Source organism: Pseudopodoces humilis, chromosome 5 (genome assembly GCF_049639895.1).
Source record: "Pseudopodoces humilis isolate 2021_Gansu_Grassland_sample_001 chromosome 5, ASM4963989v1, whole genome shotgun sequence".
Taxonomy (NCBI): domain Eukaryota; kingdom Metazoa; phylum Chordata; class Aves; order Passeriformes; family Paridae; genus Pseudopodoces; species Pseudopodoces humilis.
In genome coordinates, this window is record NC_142204.1 from 7,183,669 (window position 1) to 7,207,340 (window position 23,672).

Here is a 23,672-nt window from a genome sequence, read left to right on the forward strand (position 1 = left end):
TCATTAGAAAGCAACCAGAGTCCTCAAAAATGCTACTTCCACCAATGCCTGAAACAAGGACCTCTTCCAGGCATCCCTGCTCTCAGGCCAGCCAATGAACAACAGAACACCCTCCCAAATTCATCTCCAGTTGGGCACACCTGAGGAAAATACAGTTTGTGGAGATCTTAGTGTCAAGCCAGAAGTTTGCAAAAAAAAGTCAGCCTTTTTCATACTGGCTTCATGCCGTAGGCACTCGTGTGAGCAAAGTAGATTTGTCATAGGTCTCAAGTAGGACAGCAAATCTTAGGCCAGCAACATCTGACTGCACATGGGAGAAGACACACTTTCTAAAGCAAGAACCATCAGAGCAGAAATGCAGATCCAGACCAGCTGGATTTTCTTCATCTAAAACCAACAGCACTCAATAGTGGATGTGATAATGAAACGCCCAACTGGAAACATGTTTCCAGTTTGCTACTGAAAACTGCTACAGCATATGGAATTGCTTTTGCTGTCTCTGTAGATCAATGCAACGATGCTGAAATGTTATTGGTATTTACTGTTTAATTGAAGTTTATTTCAATTTAATTTTATTTTAATTTAATTTAAATTTAAGTTTAATGTGGAAAATGGAAGACAACAATTTATAAGCTGTCCCACAATAGGAGCCTCTAGAAAGGAAGAACAAAAAAACTTCCTCTTCATTCTAAATACTGCTCACATGCAGTAAGGGCATATCCCTCATCTTCTCCTTCCTAGTTTTCAAATCTGCAAATAATATTTACAGGTTGTTTTTTTTCTCAAAAACAATTGCAGAAGTTAACTTGGGGTGAAATTTGGACTAGCAAAAAGAGAAGAAAGCAATGAGAAATAACAGACTTAAGTTGGCAAGTGCAATGTGGCATCTCAGCAGCGCCTAAGGAAAAATCATGTGCTTCATCAATGTAAATCACAGAGACAATAGTCAGCATTGCTAGTTCTGTTTGTAGGCAAAGCAAAAGTTCTTTTAAAGTGGTTAAATATAATTAAAAACTGAAGAGCTTTGGTTTATTTAAGTAAAGCTGCAAAAACAGCTGCATGAACTAAGGGAATGGAAACGCCTGGGAGAAACAGACACTTAAATGCAACAGGAGCCTTTTGAAAGAAGAATTTCTGCTAACTAGCAGAAGTTGTTGCAAGATCTACATTGCAAATTGAAATTGAGTGGGGAAGCCTCAGGTTTCTTGTTCCTATCCCCTTTTAGCTTGTTATTCAGTCTCTTCCACTATCCTAAACCTAGGATTAACTGCAGAAAAAAGATAAAAGCATATGATTTGGACATGAAAGGAATGAGCAGTTTAAGAGAGTAAGAACCTTGTAAAATAATAAAAATATAAATTGGTAATCAGTAAATTGTCTGCCATTTAACAGCTCTACATTAGAAATTTACCCTGAAGACTACTCATAATCCAGATCTCATACAATTTCAGGTTAGTCTTGGACTGGGGAACAGTTTGGCATCATATTCCTTCCTCCCTGGCACCTTCCCTTTCTTCTCTAAATCCAGGAGGCAAAGATATACACCCTGAAGTGTGCAGGGGTCTTCACAATTCCTTGAGATGTGCTATAAAGGACATTTGGATCTCACATCTAGATAACTGGCAAGAAATGGCACTAGACAAAGACTTGCAATGCTTCATGGGATGAATCTGTCAGACCACAGCCTAAGAACCACTGTCCCAGTCTTGGAGCAGTTTTTAGGATTAGGTAATACTGGATACCAATCTCTGATTCAAAGCAATAAAAGGGGAAGCTCACCTGAGATTTCTTTTTGTGAATATGAATATCTCCTCCATCGGAGCGTGTGCACACAGCACAGGTCACTACATAATCCAGCTGGAACAGGGCACCAAACAGAGAAATTAACATTTAGAGTTGGGAAAACAAAACATTCATGTGCATGAAGGAAAACACATTCTGTCTCGTTTTTTTAGCTGTCTAAAAAGTAAGACATTTTGGTGTTGCCATTTTCTTTAATCCTTTTACTATACTGAACTGCCTACAATTTTTAAGCCTGTGCTTGTTCATTAACTCAGTGACACCAAAATCTCTTAATCTCTTGTACAGCTGCTTGTTGAGGTACACAATGGATGGGTAAGGAAAGTCCTGCCAATATTGTTTAACACAAGATTAATTTCAGCTGGGGGAATAAGCAGTGCATACACACACACACACACACACCCACACACCCACACACACCCCTAAGCACACTTAAGGATAGAAATGGAAAAGATTTCCTCCCTTTGAACAGGGAAAAAGAGACACCAATGAATACCAATGACATGTTAGGTCAGAAAACACTAGCACAGCCTTCCAAACAACCTGAAAAAACTTATAAGGAGCAAGAGCAACAGCTCTGGACAGCAATACCCTGCTGTAATAACATCTCTGAATTCTGACTGTGGCAAATGTATCTTGGTTTTATTGAGCATCAAATAAAGGCAAAAACTGCTCTCTGCAGAAAAGTTCTGCAAAGAGACTTCTGGGAGGAAGGAGAGAGAATGAAAACAATTTATTTTCCAGGATGTGTGCCAACAGTTTCCCATTCTGAGATCATAATGAACAAAACTTTTAAGGGATCTCAAATGATTACAGTATTCAGCTTTCCTAAGCACCAATGTAACACATACAATAACCAAACAACCTATAAGTCAGTTAAAGAAATAATTCGTTCTGGCTTCATGTTCCTATCACCAAATGTTTTATCGAAATTCTGTTGTCAAAAGCAGTAACCCCTCAGCATAATCTATGATACTGCATTTACACTCTTCTCTCTTAACTGCACCAGTACTGTGAACTCTAATGGAAATGCTGCTTGTCTAAGTCTCATTCATTCTCAAAAAACATTAAACTGGATGAAGCCTTCCTTTTGAAAAACTTAGTTACAGAGCATAAAACTTAGCCTAGCTTCACTGCAAACAGTTAAAGTTTTTTTGTAGAAAGCTATTAGGGCTCTATTGAAAAATAATAAATATCTCAGTTTATGTTCACTTAGATTCTGAAAGGCAAAAATGCATAAATAGTGAAAATTAGATAAGCTTCACTGTTACCTTCTGCAGGATGAGGTTCAAGTAGACGCTCTCTTCCCAGTCAATGTCGGGGTCTCCAAGGCCAGGAAGCTTCTTAGAATCTCTCCGGTAAACTTCAACTTCAACCTGCTAAGAAAATATCACATCTCTTTGAAAACTATTACTTAGAGGTACCTATTTCCAAACATAAAACTGATATCAGAAGCTGCACATCATGTAGCTTCCTAGTTTTCTGTCACAATTAGATTTTGCTGATGAGGCAAGGTTTTGTGTGGAAATGAACTAGGGAAACATGGGATGTATTCGTGAACAGGGAAGAAAGGCAGGAGACTCTGTGTGCAGGAGAATCTTTTTTGGACAGGAGCTTCATTTATTTCTTGTGACAGGTATGTTTCAACAAAAATGAAATTAATAAAATCAGGGATGCATACACATACATATTTCTCTTAACACATCCCTCAGAATCAAGCATGTCACTACACTAATGCTCAACACGGTCCAGCCCATAGTTATTGCTTATTTTCCATTGGCATAGGAGTATCTGGGAAGACAAAGCCCAATAATTAAATCACAGAATATGCTGACTTGGAAGAGCGCCACAAAGATCACCCAGTCCAACCCTTGGCCCTGAACAGGACCATACCTAAGAGTCACATCATGTGCCCCTTGGGGAAGGTCCTGTGTGCTCCACACAGGATATTTTAGAAATTCCTTTGTGCCTGGCTTGCATGGCCAGGTTTTGGTAGCAAGGGAGCTACAGAGGTGGCTCCTGTGAGCAGCTGCCAGAAGCTTCCCTTATGTGCAGCACAGCTAATGCCAGGCAGCTCCAGGATGGATGCGCTTCTGGCCAAGGCTGAACCTGTCTGTGAGAGTGGCAGCACCTCAGGAACAGCAGGTTTAAGAAGGAGCAGGTAGATGCCTGAGAGAGGCTGTGACCCTGTGGAGAATCCACAATGGGGCAGGTTCCTGGCAGTATCTGAGAAAGAAGAGCCCAGGCTGGAGCAGATTTTCTGGCAGCACTTCTAACCCCGTGGGGGACTCACACTGGAACAGCAGGTATCTGAAGGACTGGCCACGTGGAAGGGAACCACACTGAGCAGTTCCTGAAGGACTCTCCCATAGGAGGGACCCCACTCTAGATCAGGGAAAGCATGTGATGAGCCCTCACACTAAGGACAAAAAAGTGGAGGCAATGTGTGAGGAACTTACCATAACTTCCACTCCCCATGACCCTGTGCTGCCAGAGGGGTGAAGAGATAGAGAAAACCAGGAAAGAAGGCCAGGAAGAAGGGATGGGTGAGGAGAAGTTGTTTCTAATATTTAATTTTATTTTTCATTGGTAACAAATTAAACTAAATTCCCTAAGTCCATTTTGCCTCTGACAGTAACCAGTGAGGAACCTCTCCCTGCCCTTATCCTGACTCACGAGCCTTTCATTGTATTTTCTCTGCCCTGCCCAGCAATGGAGCAGTGTTGGTGGGCATCTGCCAGCATAAACATCCCACAACTTCTTCCAAAGTTTTCACACTGGAACTACTGTTTGGAAACAACTACATGCAAGATTTTCAGCTGTACTAAAAAACAAGCAAATAAAAAATCACAAATAATTCAGAACATAGAAACAACTCTACCTATCCTAACAAACTGAAGCAGCTGAGACAAATATAAAATGACGAAGTAGTACACTGAAGTGAATGTAGTTTGACACTTCCAAGACAAAATAGAATAAAAATAAATAAAGCTAAAATGCCAAAATATAGTGAAGAACAGAGAAACAATAAATATTTCAGGATTTCCACTATCATCAGGCACCATGAAAGCTGAACACAGTGCTCTTAACCATTAGTTTTTAAACTTAGAAATATTTTTTGAAAGGTCTATAGATGTCATTCTTGTTTTGGTTTGTTTTTATTTCTTCCAAAGCTCCCATCCATGATTTTTTTATTGGCAATATAATTACACAAACTAATGACAGTTACTGCAAAAAACTAAAGATATGAGCAGATGATGGAAACAATCTAATTTAGATTCACCTCCAAACAAAGGTAATATTTGCACTTCTGTGCCTAAAAGCACAGAAGCGTGACATGAACAAAATTCCAGCAATATAGTGTGAAACAATAGCCATCCTGTCACTGAAGGAAAGAAGCAGTAAGAAAACAGGGTGAAGGCAGGACTGAGTAACGTCAGGGTAAAACTCCAGCTCTAAGTAACACCAGGGAAAGCAAAACCAAGTGCACAGACATTGTTTCAGTCTCTCCTGCCTCTGTATCCGTGAAGCCTTTATTTTAAGCCAAGTAGTAGTTAAGCACCTCGCAACACCGAAGTTGAAACCTCCCTCTGCAGAAGTCAGTCACTAACCGTTTCCGGTGGTGAAATTCACCCACACATGAACAACTTCTCCCCAGCAATTACAATGCCACCGCTCAACAATTCTTTCATGCAATTCCTTGCAAGTCTATCACAGACACTGTCACGAAAAGGGTTTTCTTTAACCAGTTTTTCCCCTGTGCACTAATTCAGGGTAGGATTCCTTGGTGAATGACCTGTGGGTCAGGGCAGAGTGGATCTCCATGAACCACAGCTCTCCATAGACTGGAGAACATGCTGAATTTCAGACAGCTGAGTCCTCCCAGGAAAACAAATCTGTCCCAGCCAGGCATCCAGGAGACACTGGGTCTTTTCCAGGTCTGCAGCTGACTCACTTGGCCATCTTTGTGCTTGTTTACCTGGCTCTAGATCAGATGTGCCCTCCTGCGAGCATGAAAAGTTATTAATAGAAACAACTACGCAAATACTAATTATTTATCCCCAGTGAAATCCAAAAGCCAAGCTAGATATTTGCTCATTCAAGTCAGTGACACTTCTGGAGCTGAAATCCATGACGCCACCTTTGTATCAAGTTTTCACAGCGCTCCTGAGCTACAGCTGTAAAGGACAAGGACCTCAGCCAGGCTGACCTCCCACATGCCATGGACATTTTACTATGTTACTTCCTCACAAACCCCAGTTAAACAACCTTTGACTAGACACTACTGGGAAAATACCTTGCTTTGAGAACTCATTCCAATGATTAATCATCCTCTTGGTTCCAAGTGTGCAACTTCATTTAATTTGGCTGCTTTCCTTTTGCCAGCCTCTGGATCTTGTCATGCCAATTTATATATTTATATATATATATGAAGAGGATCTTGAATACCCAGTTTTGGGATTTTTGGTTTTGTGCTTGGTCTTTTGGGGTTTTTTTGGTCTTGTGTTATTCTTTGCTAATCTTTTACATAAACCATACAAAATACTTTTAGGAGACCTCTGAGCCTCTCATTTATTAGGCACCACCTCATAACTTGTGCTCCTTCGCCACCCACTTGGTGTTACATAATGCGTGTCTTAAGTTATCCACTTTCAGACAACTGGAACATTTTTATCATAAAACACAGAAAAATCCATTTAAGACTCCAGTCTAGGTTTAAACTCTTTGTATTAGGGTTTACAAGAAGCAGTATTTTGTTGGCATTGAGAAGCCAGCCAAAAAAACAGATCCCGGTTTTCTTCTAAATAGAAGTCTAATGGAATTACAGGTCTATTTATAAATAGAACCATTTTCCAGGTTTTCTTTTCAGACCAAATTCACTAAAAAGAGTAAAGGGGAGAGGGTTGAACATGAAAAGGGGAAGGAAAGAGACACAGGGAACAAAATTCAAGACTTTTTCCACAAACACAAGTTCTACAAGAAAATACTTCTACTGTCCCCAGAGCCAGCTGCAATACAGAGACCAAAATTTGATTGCTAGGATCTTACATTGACAGGTTTGCTTCAAAACAGCAGGAAAAATCCACAAAAGTAAAAGCTTCTTTCAAATGGATCCATCTGCTATGAAACCCGAATGATACCCCAGCATGTGCTCAGGTTTGAAAAGCCCCATCACACAGCATATCCAGCTCTAGTGGCTTCAACATTAGAAGCATTTCTCTCACATTTATCCAGGTACTTCCTTTTACCTCTCTTTTCTGAAGCATAAAGGTGTCATTTCAAAATGACATTTGAACTCAAACCAAATTAAATGTTCTTTCTAAATTCACCAACCAAATGAACTAAAGTCCTCTTCCATGCTTCAGACCCATCCCCAAGCAGCCCTAGTTTCTTCTGCTCTTTTCTTGTGCATTATCCATCAGACACTTGTTTTATTTCCTCACACTTTAAAAACCTCTTTTCATACTAAGCACTTTAAATGGTGAAACTTTGGTGGACATTAACAGAGCAAACTGGTACTACCACTGCAGAACATCATCTCCATTTCCAGACAACACTTCTTTCAGATAGTCAATACTTTTTAGCTCCACAGACACTTATTTAAGCACCTCATCACACAGCTGGGATTTCTGTGCGCCACCCTGTCTCCTCACTCCAGCAGCTCAACTTACAGCAGCAGGAAACCAGACCCATTTGATACCAGTACCGATGGATTGCCACAGCACGAGCCTGGCACAGAGCAGAAGCTGGAGCTTTCTCATGGGGATGTGTGTCTGTGCCTGCAAACTCTGAAACAACTGCACACTGTGGTGGTGCTGATGCTGCTTTATGGGAAACTGCTTAGATAGAAGAGAAAATCCAGACAGGCTTGCTCCTAACAAAGTGAACTAAAAAATAAAATACATATACACACCCATGTAACTTTCAAAATATTATTTTAGCTAAAGATGTGGAGACCCTAAGGTTCGAATCAGCCTCACAAATGTTCTAAGCTAATTTAGTAGTAATTACAGTAGTAATGGGGGAAGGATGTGTTATATTGATTTCTGCAATTAAAAAAAATAAATTAGTAAGCCATGTGACCCTGATTTAATGCAGAGCACTCTTCCTATGTTGAATATTCCATGGTATTCTTACCAGCAGATGCCTAGTTTGAGATTACCAGAAGGTAGATTCAGTCTGAGCAAAAGCTACCCAGTTTTGGCTGGGTTTGGCAGTGAATCCTGTTCATCTGACTCTTGAGGAGAAGGTGCAGGTGATTCCTTAAAAACACAGAAACACTGCACATAAGAGTGCCTGGAACCAGCAGCAATGCAGGTTTGTGATAAACACTGCAATCTTTGCAATGTCTCTCTCTAGCTGTAGCACTTCCTTCAACTTCACCAAGGTTGATTATACAGCCAGTGACCTACCAAAAGTCACCAAAACATGCCCAAACTTTCCCTGCAGCACAAAGTTTTTTTGGCAAAACCCTCCCACCTCCATGGAGACACCATGTCATTCCTGGCTTCCCTCTCACATCCACAGCATGATGCAATTCAGGAAAAAAAAATACTATCTCAGGAGCTGCCTGGACCCATTGGTGTAATGTGCAAGTTGTGGGTGGGGAGACAGAAATTCACAACTCAAATCCTCTTGATCCTCAGACAAAACAGCCTTGTTTATTATGCAGAGCTCATTTTTATACTCGATTCAAAACTCCCGGGCTTAGATAGCTCATTGTCTGGGATCTCTCTCCACCCAGATCTCTGGCCAGTGATGTGCTTACTTCTCAGCTCAAATGGGGATGGCTGAGGGTCCCCTGTAACTTATCCAGGGATATGTTCAGGCATGAACCAGGCCAGCTGTTCTGTGACAATACTGTGACAATTCGCTCCCTTCAGTCAAATTAAAAAATGTAAAATGCTCTCTGTTATCCTATGTGCAGGGGCCCTTTGCAGACAGGATGACAGGAGACTGCTTGGATTTCATTTGAATGAGGTTTTCTACTTAATTTGACAAATCTAGTTCCCCTCAGCTAGCAATGTGCTTCGTGTACTGAAAGGAGTTTGCAGCACTCACTCCCAGGAGCTGGCAGGTGAGATCACAATCCTTCAAGCTGACATGCCACAGGTTAACTAACTACTTATAGTTACAAGTTACAACTTAACATTAAAAAATAAGAAACTATTTAGAACTGAGATCATACCTTAACTCTATAAACAAGAATCAAAAAAAGCCACCAAAACATACAACAACAGAAAAACAATTTGTATACAAATGGAGTTTTTAAATGAACTCTCTTTTCAAGAGTCCCAGATTTTCATGAGGTAGGTGAATAAGTTGTTCTAGTTACTCTTCATTCTGCTCCAACACATCTGTTGAGGGGCCATCAGGAGGGTGCTGCTTGTGGTCCCAGGCAGGATGGACACATCTGGCAGGTACCCAATGTGTTCCAGTGTCTGTGGAAACACAGTCATATCCCCTTCCCCAGGTAATGAAGCTCCATGGGCCTCCCCACTAATTGATGAGAAGGTCTTTCACCATTACCTTGGGCTTAGGCAACTGTTCATCTCCAGATGATTGTGGTGATAGAAAGTGATTTAAAATGACTGGGTTCTGGGACTTTTCTGACACTGTTAAGTGATTTAGTATATAAATAGCATTAGTTCTGTGGGGGTCTCACCGGACATTCCTCCCTCTTGTTTTTTGAGAATACATTTTAAAGTGCCATGTGCTCTTTCCACATGGCTTGTCCTGTTGCTATTTGGGGAATACCAGTGTGGTGTGCTACACCCCAGAGCTGTAGGAAATGTCTTTTTTTCTGTGAGATGTATGCAGGGCCATTGTCTGTCTTGATGGTGTGAGGAATGCCCAAAGCCACAAAGGCTAACTGCCAATGTGCCATGGCATCCTGACTTTTCTCCTGTGTGCACTGTAGCCCACATTGCTGATGAAAAGGTATCAATGGATAAGTTTAATATTTAAGATAATATTTTAGACATCCAGATTCAAGGATGTGTGTGACATGAGTCTGCCAGATTTGCAAAGCACGCAGTCCATTGGGGTTTACTCCCATCTGCAGTGGTGCAGTGTGGCCCTGGCAATCAGCACAGGTGCTAACAATATTATGAGCCTTTGTGTTTGTCAGCTGGAATTGCCATTGTAGGGCCCGAACATCTTGGTGGAAGAAATTGTGTGATGCCTTTGCTTGTGCCAGAGTGTCTGGCTGTGGTGCTGTCCAGGCAGGGCTCACTAGCATGTCTGGTCCTGCATTGCCCTCTGTGATATAACCTGGTAAATTTGTGTGACTCCTGATGTGTAAGATATAATAAGGGTAGGTTCTGGCTTGGATGTTATGGCATAAAGTTTTTAGCAGATTAAATAATTGTGCATTGTCAATTTCCTTTAACAGTGCCTGGTTTAATCTCTATGTGATGTCAGATCTGTATGCAGAATCAGTTACTATATTTAGAGGAATGTGGGGAAAATGTTGGAAAGCCATAGCTACAGCATGCAACTCCACTAACTGGGGAAATCATTCTGATAACTTTCCAACGTTTGCCACTCACCTTCCTCTTTCCATGTTACTATGGCTTTTCCTGTTTTCCCACAGCCATCTGTAAACACTGTAACACCCTTTAAAGTGTTCTGCTATTCAGAGGTTTAAGAGACAATGTAATTTCCCCACTTAACTTCAGCAATCTGTGGCTTGGTAAATGATAAATGATTTGTCCTGTGAAGTTTTTCAGGGCACTTTGCAAGGCTGTACTGTTAGCAAAACAGTATTCAAAGTGTTCTTGTGTCACAGGTATAATAATTTGTGAAGGTTCCCTTGCATTCAATTGTAAACACCTGTGATGACATTTGATGATTTATTGTGCTATTAGCTCAAATACTGTGGGTGCTGTCTTTTTTGGTTGATGAGGTAAAAACATCCACTCTAGGATGTGCAGAGGATCAGGGCAGTGAGTGTTCCACTGCCCCATAATACTAGTAGGGTGAAGATTTACAATGAGAATAATACAGTGTTACACACCTCTGGGCATATCTGGTGGACTTGTCTGTTTGTGATAGCTTGCTCCACTGTTTCAAGAGCAGCTTGTGCCTCTGGGTTAATTTTCTAGGGGAAGTTAACTCTGAATCACCTTTTAGGAAGTCAAATAAAGGTGCTAATTGTGAGTTGGTCAATCTTCAATAAGGCCTGACCCAGTTGATGGTACCCAACTGTGCATTGTTCAGTGTTTGAATTTTGGTTGAAAACTGAATTGTTTGTGGTTGTATAGTCTGGTCCGTTATTTTGAGTCCCAAATATTTCCAGGGTGCTTGCTGCTGCACCTTCTCTGGTGCTACCTGCAGCCCAAACGTTTTTAATGCATTGATTTGAGTTGCAATCAAAATGTCATCTGTATAATAACAGTATGCCCGTGGAAACTACTCTCACTGATGAGAGTGACTGTGCAATGTACCACTGGCAAATTGTAGGACTGTTTTTCATGCCTTGAGGCAAAACACGCCATTGATAATGTCGCACTGGCGCCGCATTATTAACAGAAGGCACTGTAAAAGCAAACTTTGGGGTACCATCTGGGTGCAGTGGAATAGTAAAAAAAACAATCTTTCAAGTCTACTATCAGAATGTCCCAGCAGGCAGGTATCATTGTTGGAGACAGCATACCAGCTTGCAATGTGCCCATAGTCTCCATTACAGAATTGATTTCTCTTATGTCATGGAGAAACCTCCATTTAACAGATTCATTTTTTATGACAAATACTGAGGTATTCCAAGGGTTCATAGATGGCTCTATGTGTCCTTGAGCTAGCTGCTCTTGTACTAATGATTTTAGGCATCTAACTTCTTATTAAAGGACCACTGTGGTACCCACACAGGCTGATCTGTAAGCCATTTCAGGGCTGGGGCAGGATAACTTATGCCTATCAATACAGTGGCCCTGTCAAAAATCTGTTCTCATTCTAACTCCCCATGCAGACAGAACATCCTTCCCCCACAGGTTCAGTGATGCTGTGGTGATGTAAGGTCGAATTGTAGCTGTTTGGCCTTCTGATTTTTTGACCAACACAGGGTGGCTACTCAGGCAGCTCTGTGTGGTCCCTCCGAGGCCAGCACTGGCAGATCCTGCAGGTGTGGTAGGCCAGGATGAAGGCCATGTGTTGATGAGATGATGGTGACATCTGCCCCTGTGTCCATCATGCCACTGACCCTTATCTGTGAGGGCCTGGCCTGAGGCACTGTAACAGTACAAACCATATCAGGTCTTTGATCACACATGACCTGAGTCCAGTACACCTGGGGCTCTCCTGTTGATCCAAAGCCTTGGCCTCCTCGCTCCATAGAGTCTGCTTTGGGGACAGAAGAGTTAAAAGGACGAAGTTGTGTAATTTGTGTGTTAGCAGGGATAGTCACAGGGGGCGTAGGGGTTGACACCACGGCTTTTATTTGTCCTGTAAAATTGGCATCCATGACACCGGGGTGCACAAAGATACCTTGGAGTGTGGCACTGGATCTTCCTATTAGCTGTGCACTCCGTCCTTTCCCTATCGGCCCCTGGGCCTCAAGAGGGACTGTACTGAGTTTATGGTTATTGGGATTGAGGTGGAAACATCCATACCAGCTGATCCTCTTGTCCTTGCTGTGAGCTGGTCACACAGGCTTGTGCTGGAGGGTGAGAAAATACTTGTGCTGTCACACATTTCCCCTTTGCGTTGGGCATCTCGTTTTCCTCATCTTTGAGAGATTTGGACCAGCATACCTTGGCTGTATGTCCGACTCTCCCACATCAGTTGCAGCTTGCGTTACCACTTCTTTGTCCCTGAGATGTCCCCTGTGGAATGGACTTGTGAGGGCAGTTCACTTTCACGTGGCCTTGTTGTCCACACTTGTAGTAATGGGGTGTCAGTTTAACAGCAGCTGTAATAGCATTAGCTAACATATCCATGTTGTGAGATCCAGTCCCAACCTAGCACGTGCTGTAATCATTTCCTCTAGAGATGGATTCTCTTTAGGTAATGCATCTATAATCTTTCTACAGACTTGGTTTGCATTATCTCATGCCAATTGTACCATTAATTGACTCCTTGCTTCACTGTGATCTGCTTTTCCATAGCATCCTGCAAATGTTCTCTGACTTGCATATATTGCTCATCGGGGTTTTGTCTTATGCTTCAATAGCTTTGGGTTGGCACAGACAAGTTCGTGATTTTTGTTAGAGCCCACGTTGCTGAGTCCTTTACTTGGTCTAGGATTGAGGAGTTCAAACGAGCCTGGGTTTGTGGATCTTCCATGGGGTGTAATCCCATTAGTTGAGGGATCCCTGCCCCACAACATGGGTCCTGCTGTGAAGCTCTTGAATTTTTCTACCCCTGGTCCTTTGCATATGATCTCCAGGCTGTCTCTGGACTACAGATTAATTTTGCAATATTCTTCATATCATAGGGAGTTAATTCACTAGCAGTCATAAATCAAAGCATATTTGCTACAGCAGGTGACCTTAGCCCGTGTTTAGCAGCCAGCTGGTGCAGTTCTGAAAGGATCTGCCAATTAAAGGGTACGTATTTATTGAGTGTTGTGCCATTACCTCGCAAAACTGGGAATGCTCCAATTGTTCCCATTCCCTGCTGCCAGCCCTCTTATGAAGACATGGAAGCAGAAATCAGCTCAGGCCCCTCTATATCCCCACTTTCAATTGCCTTTTGTTTCACACCCATCCAAAAGATCAGCGGATCTCAAGTGGGAATGGTTTCTGCTCTGAACATCAATGGAATTGAAGCTGCTGACAGCAGGATTGTAGGGGCTTGTCCTTCAGAGCTGGTAGTAAGGTGAAGACTTTGACTCCCTCCATGGGAATCTCATGTTTCCATCAGCGATGTGGTTCCTTGGCCCTGTGGGAGCCTTAGCTGTAGCTGCATTGGAGCTGGGGCTGTGCTGGGTGCGGGACCAGTGTCTGGTGCTGGGATGCTGCTCCCTGCTTCCAGTACAATTCCAGGAATGAACCCGGGCACTCCATGTGACATCACCTTGGGCCCCCAACAGCAGCGGCAGGCAGGCGTGGCCAATGGAGGTGGGATTGTGGGCGTGGCTTCTGGGCTGAGCCAATCAGCTCTGGGCAGGGGCGGTCTGGGCATTTCCATGGTGCTGAGGGGCGTGGGTGGCTCCAGTGGCTGAGAGCCGGGCCTGGGGGCGATGTTGGGCTGTGTCATGGCCTTGGGCTGCTGGGCCAAAATGGCAGCATTCTGTGAGCTGGGGCGACAGCTCTGTGCAACTGAGGGGAGATCCGGTACTGCACAGCAGGTCAGGACAGCTGCTGGACGCTCCGACACAGCACACCACCCCCTCAGCGCAGCCGCACCTTCTTTGCTTGTCGTGCTCCTCTCGGCTGTGGTGGTGTAGGCGCAGCTCAGGGCCCCATTGCCCTCTCTGGCCCCGCCGCCTGGCGAGATCCAGCCACATGGTGAGATTGTGCAATTCGGCTCATTGCTGCCCGCCACAGTCTGTCCATCTGCCCGGGCACGGCCAGCTGTGCTCTCCGGCATGGTGGGGCTGTGGGAAATGGCTCACTAAAGGGCAGTCCCAGTGTGAGGGGAGCATTCAGGGTAGCCCCGCCACATGGGACAGTTGCTTGGTGGTGCCACTCCACCTGTAGGCTTGGAAGTGTGTCCCAATTTCTCTCTGACCCCTCCAGAGCCTTGTTTTCATTTTGCAGTCCAGAATTTATGTCTCATTAAGTCAAAAATAAATCTCCAGGGCTTTAAAATTTTTATAGAGTTTTTGGCTCCCCTTGAGGCTGCTCAAAGTATAAATTGTCCAGTTCACGCCCATGTATTTATATCAAGGGCAGCCTCTTTGGTTGTGTCCAATCTGTGGGTTTTTTTCCCACATTATTAAAACTAATAATGCATCTTTATCATATTCTAAGTCCCATTCTTGGAAAAAAAGCAAACATACCTTCAAAACTGGAGGTGGTTGAATTGATATCCAGGCTCCCATGGCTCTGATGAGTATTCTCTTCTATTTTTAAGGGTAAGTCCAAAAATATTCTGGATTTTGCGTGATTTTTCACCACAAACTGCTCTCCACACTGTGTGTTTTAGATGGCTTTTTCTGCACACCTCTTGTTTCAGCTTTTTGTTATAGTTTGGGCTCTTCTCACCTCTGTTTTTTCCAGCTTTTAGCTGTTTTGGACAGGCTCTTCTTGCTCTGTCCCTGTCTGCCACCTCACTCTGCTCGCAGGAAAGGCTGGGTCCTCACACAGAGTCACCACATGTAACGTGCCGGTTGTGGGTGTGGAGACAGGAATCCACAACTTGAGTCCTCTTGATCCTCAGACAAAACAGCCTTGTTTATTATGCAGGGCTCACTTTTATACTCAATTCAAAACTCCTATGCTTAGATAGATCATTGGCTGGGATTTCTCTCCACCCAGATCTCTGGCCAGTGATGTGCTTACTTCTCAGCTCAAATGGGGATGGCTGAGGGTCCCCTGTAACTTATCTGGGGACATGTTCAGGCATGAACCAGGCCAGCCAAATTGTATTTGTGTTATGGTCACATTTACTTTGTCCAATCCAGGCCAGCTGTACTGTGACAATACTGTGACACTTTGGCACAGAAAAAGGACATTTTCTCAGTCCAAGAAACCACCACAAACAGCATGGAGGTTGTTGGTCTAATATCCCAGTGCTTCCCATCTTTTAACAAGCTGGGAAGCCCCAGACGTTCAGTGCCCAGCAGCGCTGGAGAACAGATACTCAACAGGACACAGGCTGGGCTGGCCAGTTGGTCATGAAAACCCATCTGCTCATGCATCTGCTTGCCAGTGACAACCCTGTCTCTGCTAAATTGGAAGGAAATCAAAGGAGCCTGCTATTTTCTGGAGCATGCAGAGAAGCCCTGTGGGAAGGGTGCACTCCCAGTCCTGTCACAAAGGGAACCTGATGTTATAAGCCTCCACTAAAATATTTATGTCCAAGATAATATTTAAAAGGGGACAACTGTATTCAACAATGCAACAATGCCCTAAAATGAAAGATTCTTTCAGATGTTATACGGAAAAGCTTTCTTAGGATTATGGCTACTGAAATTTTCACTGGTGTTAACAGCAGAGGACAGTGTAAAGAATACACTCCAAGACAAAATTCCTATTTTTTTTTTTTTTCTGGATACTATCAATTATTCAGAAGTTGCACCTGATCCTCCAAGAACACACTCTGGAGCCCGCATAAAGGCAGCATAATGGCCAGTTGCTATGGCAACTCGACACCCACCATAGCTATAAACCTAAAACAAAGCCCACTGCAATAAAGCAACTGCAAACTGTGCAAGAAGCAAAGTTCAGCTACAGACAATCTGCCCATTTTGAAAAATTTGCTTCTGTGTCAATTACTTGAATTCTGTGCCCACAACCCCTTTGTACAACCAAATGATCAAAAACTTTGGGACCTTTTCCTTGTGCTAGTGTCTCAGTTTAGAGAAAAGTTTAGGAGAGGAACACTCCGGAATGAGTGTTTCTCTAACAAAAAAGGGGTTCCAACAATCCCTTTCTGCCAATGAGAGATTAACAATAGTGGGTGAAAGTGTAAAAACCAAACTGTTTATTGACAAACAGAATGCCAACACAGCACGGGAAAAAAATGGTAAATAAATGCTAGATACTGTGAGAAACTATGCTCACTTTTCAAAATTTCAAAGGTTTATTGAACCTTAACAAAATACAACAAAGGACTGCATAAGGAAAAATTACAGCACTGGGAGTCTCCATGACCAGCAGCCACGTGCTTGTCTACAAAATGGATGTTTCGCTTTCTTAGACCCTTGGCCCCGCTCAAAGTCTTATCAGTCAACTCCTTTTCTGCCATTCACTGGTGGAGATCATTTTCTTACAACCTGATTGGAGATCAGGTGTTGCCAAGCCTGCCTTCTCCAATGCCTGGACCAGTGTCAACAATAAGAGGGGGAAGGGAGAGAGAACTATGAGGTGAACATTCTCTTAACATCCCTTAATTGTGAGAGCCAACCATACTATTACCCATCTATAACAAAAATGAACTATCAGACCTTATTCCCTGCCATGGGAACATAAAAACCACAATGGCCACAACATGGTGGGGAGGAAAAAAAAAATACGGCGTTGGCTTTTGTCTCAGGGAATGAAAAAAAACCAAAGGGTTCACACAGGAGCTTGTGCAAAAACAAATGGAAACCTGGTGAATCTCTGATTTTAGTCTCCTCTTCAAAACAGAAGAAGCTGGTGGATTTAGGGCCCTTTTAATAGGGAAGATGTCTTTAAAAACAATGTGATGGGTGAAGGTATGGGTGTTACCATCTTTGAAATGGGTCTTACTGTCTCTATTGACTTCAAGCAGCAGGTTTGTTGCAGAACCCAGACAGTCTGACTCCTGAAACAGAAAAGAGGGTCTGCACAAGCCTGAACTTCTGAACTTTGGGGCAAAATGACAGATTCACGGGGGAATATGGGGTAGCCAGTTCAGGAAGGCTGTACCTTCCTAGTACCTCAGCCAATGGGGAAAGAAAAAGGGCAATATGCAGCTGGCAGTTTAGGATAAATGGAGGATGTGCCCTCCAAAACCTCATGAGGGAAAACCCTACAGGCATGTGCCCCAGTGGACTCTCTTCCTTTATTCTAATAAAGTAGACTCCTCTGTCTCCTTTATCGACACCGGCTTTTCATAGCGTGATTTTCCATACACTTTCTTTTGCTGGGTCGACTATTCTGAGATTGGGGGGTGAGATGGAGCGGCCACTTGGCTTCCTGCCTGCCCCCCCAGCTGATTCATCTTCTGTTAATTCTCTGATCTCGGACCAAAACCAAATAGAACAGTTCAGAAAAAAAACCCCCAAAGGTCACTGAAGGATTGCTGTTGCAGTCTCCAAGGCCAGAAAAAGGAAATAAAACCTTCTCCTTAAACTAACAAAAACCCATGCTAGTTAAGGAACAAAGTAACGCTATCACCTGGGAGCGAGGCTTTGAAAAACACCCGTGCAAGAGTCCCAGGGCCCCCCTGTCCCCACCTCAAAGCTACAGCAACCATTTCTGGGCATAGAGCAGACAATCAGGGAATAGAAAACCACCCCAAGGCAACCAGCCAAAAGCTTTATCCAAAGTGTCATACAGTTGTGAAGGAGAGCAAAGCTGAGCTTTTTTCCTTGAACAAAACTCTGGGTACAAAACACTAAAATTTTAATCTTTCACCACTTTATTATCCCACCCTGGTACCTTCTAGGTACTGATGGTACTCAGCCTGGGCCTCTCAGAGGGAGCTGCACCCACACACTGGATCCTTTATTGTCTCCACTGAGCAACTGCAGTTGCAGTCTCAGCTTGAAACAAAGTCAACTCATGTGTAGCCTTTATTCCTTTTGATATTCAGTCCTACAAAGCTATTCCCACTATTCACATGGGTTTTAGTGCTGTTGTAATTCCTCTAAGTCCTTACAACCTAATCTTTCTCCTGTCATTCATGGATCTGGTTGCAGGTAATGGCTTAATGACCTAAGACTGCCCTAGAGTTAACAATTTAGTTTACAAATGCTCTGATTTGTCAAGACCAGCCCCTTCAATTTAGGGTTAATTACACTGCTCATTATCATAACTCTTTTAGAGAAGATGAGGTATCACTGCAATCATCTCCCAACTTCGATTTGTTGGCACCCTCTCCTCCCACCCAAGTGTCCTTTTGTGGGAGGAAGAGACACTGGTTTATGAGTAGCTCTGAAATGAATGGTGAAGTTCACAAGTCAGATCACACTTAGCTCTAAATGAGAACAAGAGTAAAAGGTATGCAGGGAAAAGAAGCTAGAAAGAGCAGCTTCCTCCATCTTCAAGGACAGAAAACTCTCCTGTAACCTTTGCCCTTCATCACTCTAGAACAAAAAACTACTTGCCCTCTTCATGTGAGAGAACACACCAACCAACTCTTCTAGATCCTGCGACTGCCTTTAGACTGTGTTTTGTCACTGAATTCTCACTGAATTCTTATTTTTACATAAGTTTATATCTCAATATTAAAGAAATGACCTTAAAGTTAATTATAGCTCTTGCAAAAGTACTTCATCAAAAGGAATACATACCAAATGTATTGTTTTCTTTTGAAGAAGCAAAAGACATTCCTTCTGATTGGCAAGTCACAACCATAGAAAACAAAAGATTTAACAAGCCTACGTATCTGCTTTCAGTATCTGCACCTTGTATATGAAAAAGATTCTGAAGTGATAAGATTGAGTAAATTATACAACTGAGTAATGCTAACAGGACTCACAGAATTAAAAGCTGATTTCAACCAACCATAATTGAAATTACTTAGGTGAAAAGGATCCCAAAAATCTAGTTCTGCCTTTTTAACCCCAGAAATAGCAGAAGATGTATAAAAGATGAAAAATAAAAGTGCAAGTTTTTCAAATTACTAGAGCAGTCTAGAATGCTTGAAGATGCTCATCAAACAAATGAGGGGAAAGCAAAAATGTGCAAACCTTAAGTCACATGGGTGTGGAAACTGTTTATCCCTAGCCTGGCTGTGGCATCAGGACAGTGGTTAAGAGTGGCTAAGTAAGACAGGGTTAGGAGTTCAATGACTTGGTTTTGGGATCCTGACAAAGTCATCTTTACTGCAGCCTCACACTTGTACTATGTGAATCCCACCAACTTTAATTCCCCAAATGCTCCACGGATCTGCTAAATCAGCTTTCCAAAATGAAACAAAGAGATACTTGTGTGATCATTTAAGCATTATCAAATGTGGTCCCAGACTACAGAGTAACCTGTGTTTTCAGGTGTTACAAGTTGCTCACAGTTACCTTATTCCTGTACTGTTATTTTCCACCCTTTCTGAAGCTCTTAGAGAAGCATAAGTACCTGAAGCAACACACAGTGTGCCTTTTGCAGTATCCAGTCACCAGGATTCAGGCAGATACATTATGTCCGTAGGCAGCAGACACAGCCATGGGAGAAAGAACATTACAGAATGGTAATAAATCAGTATGTTTCAAACCATCTCTGTTGAATACAGAAATGCATAAACTGAGTTAGTGACCAGAAGACAGGTAGGGGAAAACCCTGGTGCAGACATTAGACATTTGAGTTCTAATTACCAATGTTACTACAAATGTGACGACAATATTCCAGAGCTCCAATTCAATTGCATATTAATTTCAACACTGAACCCAGACCTTCCCATACCTCTAATAAGCAAGTTGACCAGTCTGTAACCCACACATCAAATCCACAAACTGCTCCAATGAACCAGTGGCTTTATGAGGCTTTTGGGGAGCTCCAAGCAGACACTTTTAGCTTTTCCAGCATGCAAGCTGAGCCTAGCAGTGCTCTTCTGTCCCTCCACTCCCCAGTGACTCAGACAGATGTAATGCATTTCTGATAATGAATTACTCAGCACAATTCATCAGATAGGAAAAATTGTGTCTGGGCTTCTTCCCTTCCCAGTGAAGTTGTTCTCTGTAGCAAAGAACAGAGCATCTTCTTGGCTGCCACATTTCAGTGTCATTCATATTAAAACCACATCTGATTCTGGCTTTTTTGTCACCCTGTGTGACTCCTTAAGAGTTCTTCATAGACTGGAAGCAATATAAAGCTTAAATTTATTAAAAATGCCCCTGCAGCCCACACCCCTTCCTGAGTCTGGAATTTTGCGACGGTGAAAGTATTTCAGCTCTACACTTGCATTGTCTCAGACAGGAATTTACTCTGGAAATAGGGCAGATGAGAGCATTATCACCCTGACTGGTGTTAGCCTGTGTCCTGGGGTGACTTTATGATGTTTGTATCCTCAATCACCTTGTTTATGTTACATATTAAGTTCTGCACCTGTAAGACTGGCTCTGAGAGCGAAGAGGGGGAAGAAGAAGTTTGTGTTCAGAAAGAGCCCTCACTGTCCCCCATCCTGCTCCTGGACTGTGCTGTCTGCAGCATGGACAGACAGCGGGACAGAGCTCTCCTTTGCTTTCAGTTAGTTTTTAGCTCGCTGAGGCAGAGAAGTTCCCAGAGAAGTTTGTTTTTTTCCTGGATCTGTTCAAACCTGCTCTGGACTGAAAATCCAGACAAACCCCGGGAGCTCACGCCTGTGGCCCACTGGGGCCTGGGCCTCGGCACTTTCCAGTGCTGGAGGGACTGATAAGAGACTGAGCGAGCTGAGCTACACCCATGGAAAGGACTTTTCTGGATTTGCCATCTCTTTGAACAGCAAGAGGTTTTATTGTTTAATATTATTCAATTTCTGTTAAATAAACAAGTTTTTTTCCACTTTTCTCCAAGGAAATCTTTTCCCTGAGCCAGCTGGAAGAGGGGCTGCTTGAATTTGCTTTCTGGAGGGACCCCATTCAGATGTTTTCTCACAAATTTGCCCTAAACCAGGACAGCCTGCCACATGTGTCACAAGCATAGTGCAGGCCACGGACAGCCTGGATCATTCTGTGTGGAAAAGAGATGTTTCTGTCACACTCTTCATAGACTTTTTTCCCCTTGTTTTTTTTTTCCAAGCAGTCTGCCACAGCACACAGAAGAAATGGAGATGGCCTTGGTGACCTTAAAGGTCTCTTCCAACCAGGATGATTTTGTAAGTGCATCATGAACAGAGACTCTCAGGTAGCAGCTCCTTTATGCTCACACATTTAGACAATCTAAGTAGAATGAGAAAGCACAGGGGTTTCTAGCAAGGGGAACTGCAAAAAAAAAGGTCTTCACACCTTGAGCTTCACACCTTGATGTTGAGCTCCTTACAAAAAAAACAGAGTATCAATCTGAAAATATCAGGGTTCCTTTTTCATGTTTCAGAATGAAAGCATTGTGTGGATGCTGCACTCTGCAGGAACCACTGTTCCTGCTCACTGCAACACCTGTACAAGTTCAGCACAATGGAAGAGCTGAGGCACAACAGCTGATTCCGTATAAACTTGGATGTGTTGCAATCATTGTTCCACATACTACCCATGAACAAGGAGAAAATTTATTCAGCAAGAAGGATGCAATTTTTGGCCATTTGTTTCTCTTCAGCATTTGGGTGGTGGCATAGGACTGCCACAAAGTGTAGCATAGAGCTCTTCTGGAGACATCCTGTTTGCTTGCAGTGCTGAAAAAAACCCTAGCACTGGAACAGAGCCAGCAATGAAAGATCCTTAAAACTTGCATTTTTATTAGATGCTGAGTTCAGGTTGTTGAATATTCCAGGCAGCCAGACAGTGACAGTGAATTTCAGATTCAGTTAGGAAAATCCTGTGATCTTCTGCACAAGTCATGTGCCTGAAGTAATTTAAGTTTGAAAACTGACTGGTCACACCACAAGCAGCATTTGTTGAGTCACAGTTCCAGATGCACATGAACATGTAAACCATGACTCTGTTCAGCTCTGTCTCTGAAGCTGCAGTCACAACATCAGTAGCTTAAGCTTTTTAGAGACTTAACAGTCCTAATGACTATCCTGTGCATTTGGCAGCAACTCTACTCCTCCACATTCATAGGATGCTGAAGAAAATAGGAACTGCTCCAATATCCAGGCAATCTCAGAACATATGCCCAGGGTATCTTACATTTATCTTTTCTATTGCTTTGCCCTATAGATACGGCACCTTTCCAGGTGAAAAGGCATGATGAAAGGCAAAATACAACCTGCTGGTCTGCCACTGAAGTTTTATCTTTGTTTCCCAGCTTTCTGTGTAACACTATATACTTGCATCTTCTGGATTCCCAGGTAAAGCTGCTCTTTATAGAAAGATCAGAGATACTCAATCTTGACCTAACAGCATTTTAAAGTCATAATCCTAAATCCAACCACGTTAACCTTTCAAATATGCAATTTCCAAGACAAAGTGGAAGTGAGGATCAAGGATTACATTTTTCAGTGGATCACATCAGCTGGCATGAGAGGCAGCAGCAAAGCAGTTTTTGAGTCTTGACTTAAAAAAGAGTGACAAATCAAAGGGATTCCACTTTACAAAACCCTGCTAAATTCCTTAACCTTGGGAAAAGCTACACTCCACAGTGCCCTGGTCTGCAAAGAACCTAACACAGGGGGTCTGTGGTTTTGCTTAAAGACACCAAGAGAAGATGTATTTTCAAAACTTGGCAAGAAAAACTGCAAGCGTGTTATTGTGATGTGCCAAGGAAAGACAGAATTAAATGTCCTTCTCTGGGATCCAAGAGTCTGTGTAGTGGATATAGCCCAGAATTCAATATGGCAATTCTGCCCTGGCTTTCACATATTAAGAACTTAATTTCTGTTTCACCCATCTATGCTCAGTTTAGAAATCGGTGGGAAGGAAAAGAGAAGCAAATGGAAAGTCACTTAGACCAGGAAGAATGCAAAGCCGACAATTTAAAAGGCCATTTAAAATAAAATTTATGTTGGTAAAGAAGTTTACCACCAGCACCTACAGGACATACCAAATGGTACAATTTATTACTTCAAGCTGTCATAACTAAGCTGCATCCAAAGCCCTTCTCATTCAGTCTTAAAACTGAGTAGAACCTCTAATCTAAATCCTATCAGTTTTTTTCTGCTTATCCTCTATTACACTTCAGTTTAAAATCAAATGTTATTGACAACACTCTTCAGCTCCAGTTAGTACAGAAAAACCCAAACCCACAAGCAGGAACTACTTCTAGTCACACAGGAGAGGCACCTCCACCAAAACCTGGGAATCACTGGAGTTATTGACACTTGTTTCCCACTGACACATACCATCACACCAGGGCATGGAAATGATACAACCCAACACCACCATTGTCAGCATTCAGACAAACAGCCTCTCCCCACTCAACCCCTTCTGTTGTTGACATCAGTACCGTGATTGCTATCCTCAGAGCTGCACAGATCTTATTTTCATGAAAATAAACTGATGTTCTGAGCTG

General features: G+C 42.7%; 1 protein-coding gene across 3 annotated transcripts in view; it reads right to left on the reverse strand.

Moving 5' to 3' along the window:
• The window catches only part of KIAA0930 (KIAA0930 ortholog), a 73,410-nt gene that overhangs the window by 19,332 nt on the left and 30,406 nt on the right, over positions 1–23,672 (reverse strand). For 2 of the 3 annotated variants that reach the window (XM_005526994.3, XM_088055516.1), the window contains exons 3-4: positions 3,072–3,179; positions 1,780–1,857 (exon numbers count right to left, since the gene is read on the reverse strand). In XM_005526994.3, coding sequence (XP_005527051.2) covers positions 1,780–1,857; positions 3,072–3,179 — 186 coding nt within the window. The remainder of the gene's footprint in view (positions 1–1,779; positions 1,858–3,071; positions 3,180–23,672) is intronic. The other variant, XM_014256067.2, reaches the window with a different exon arrangement.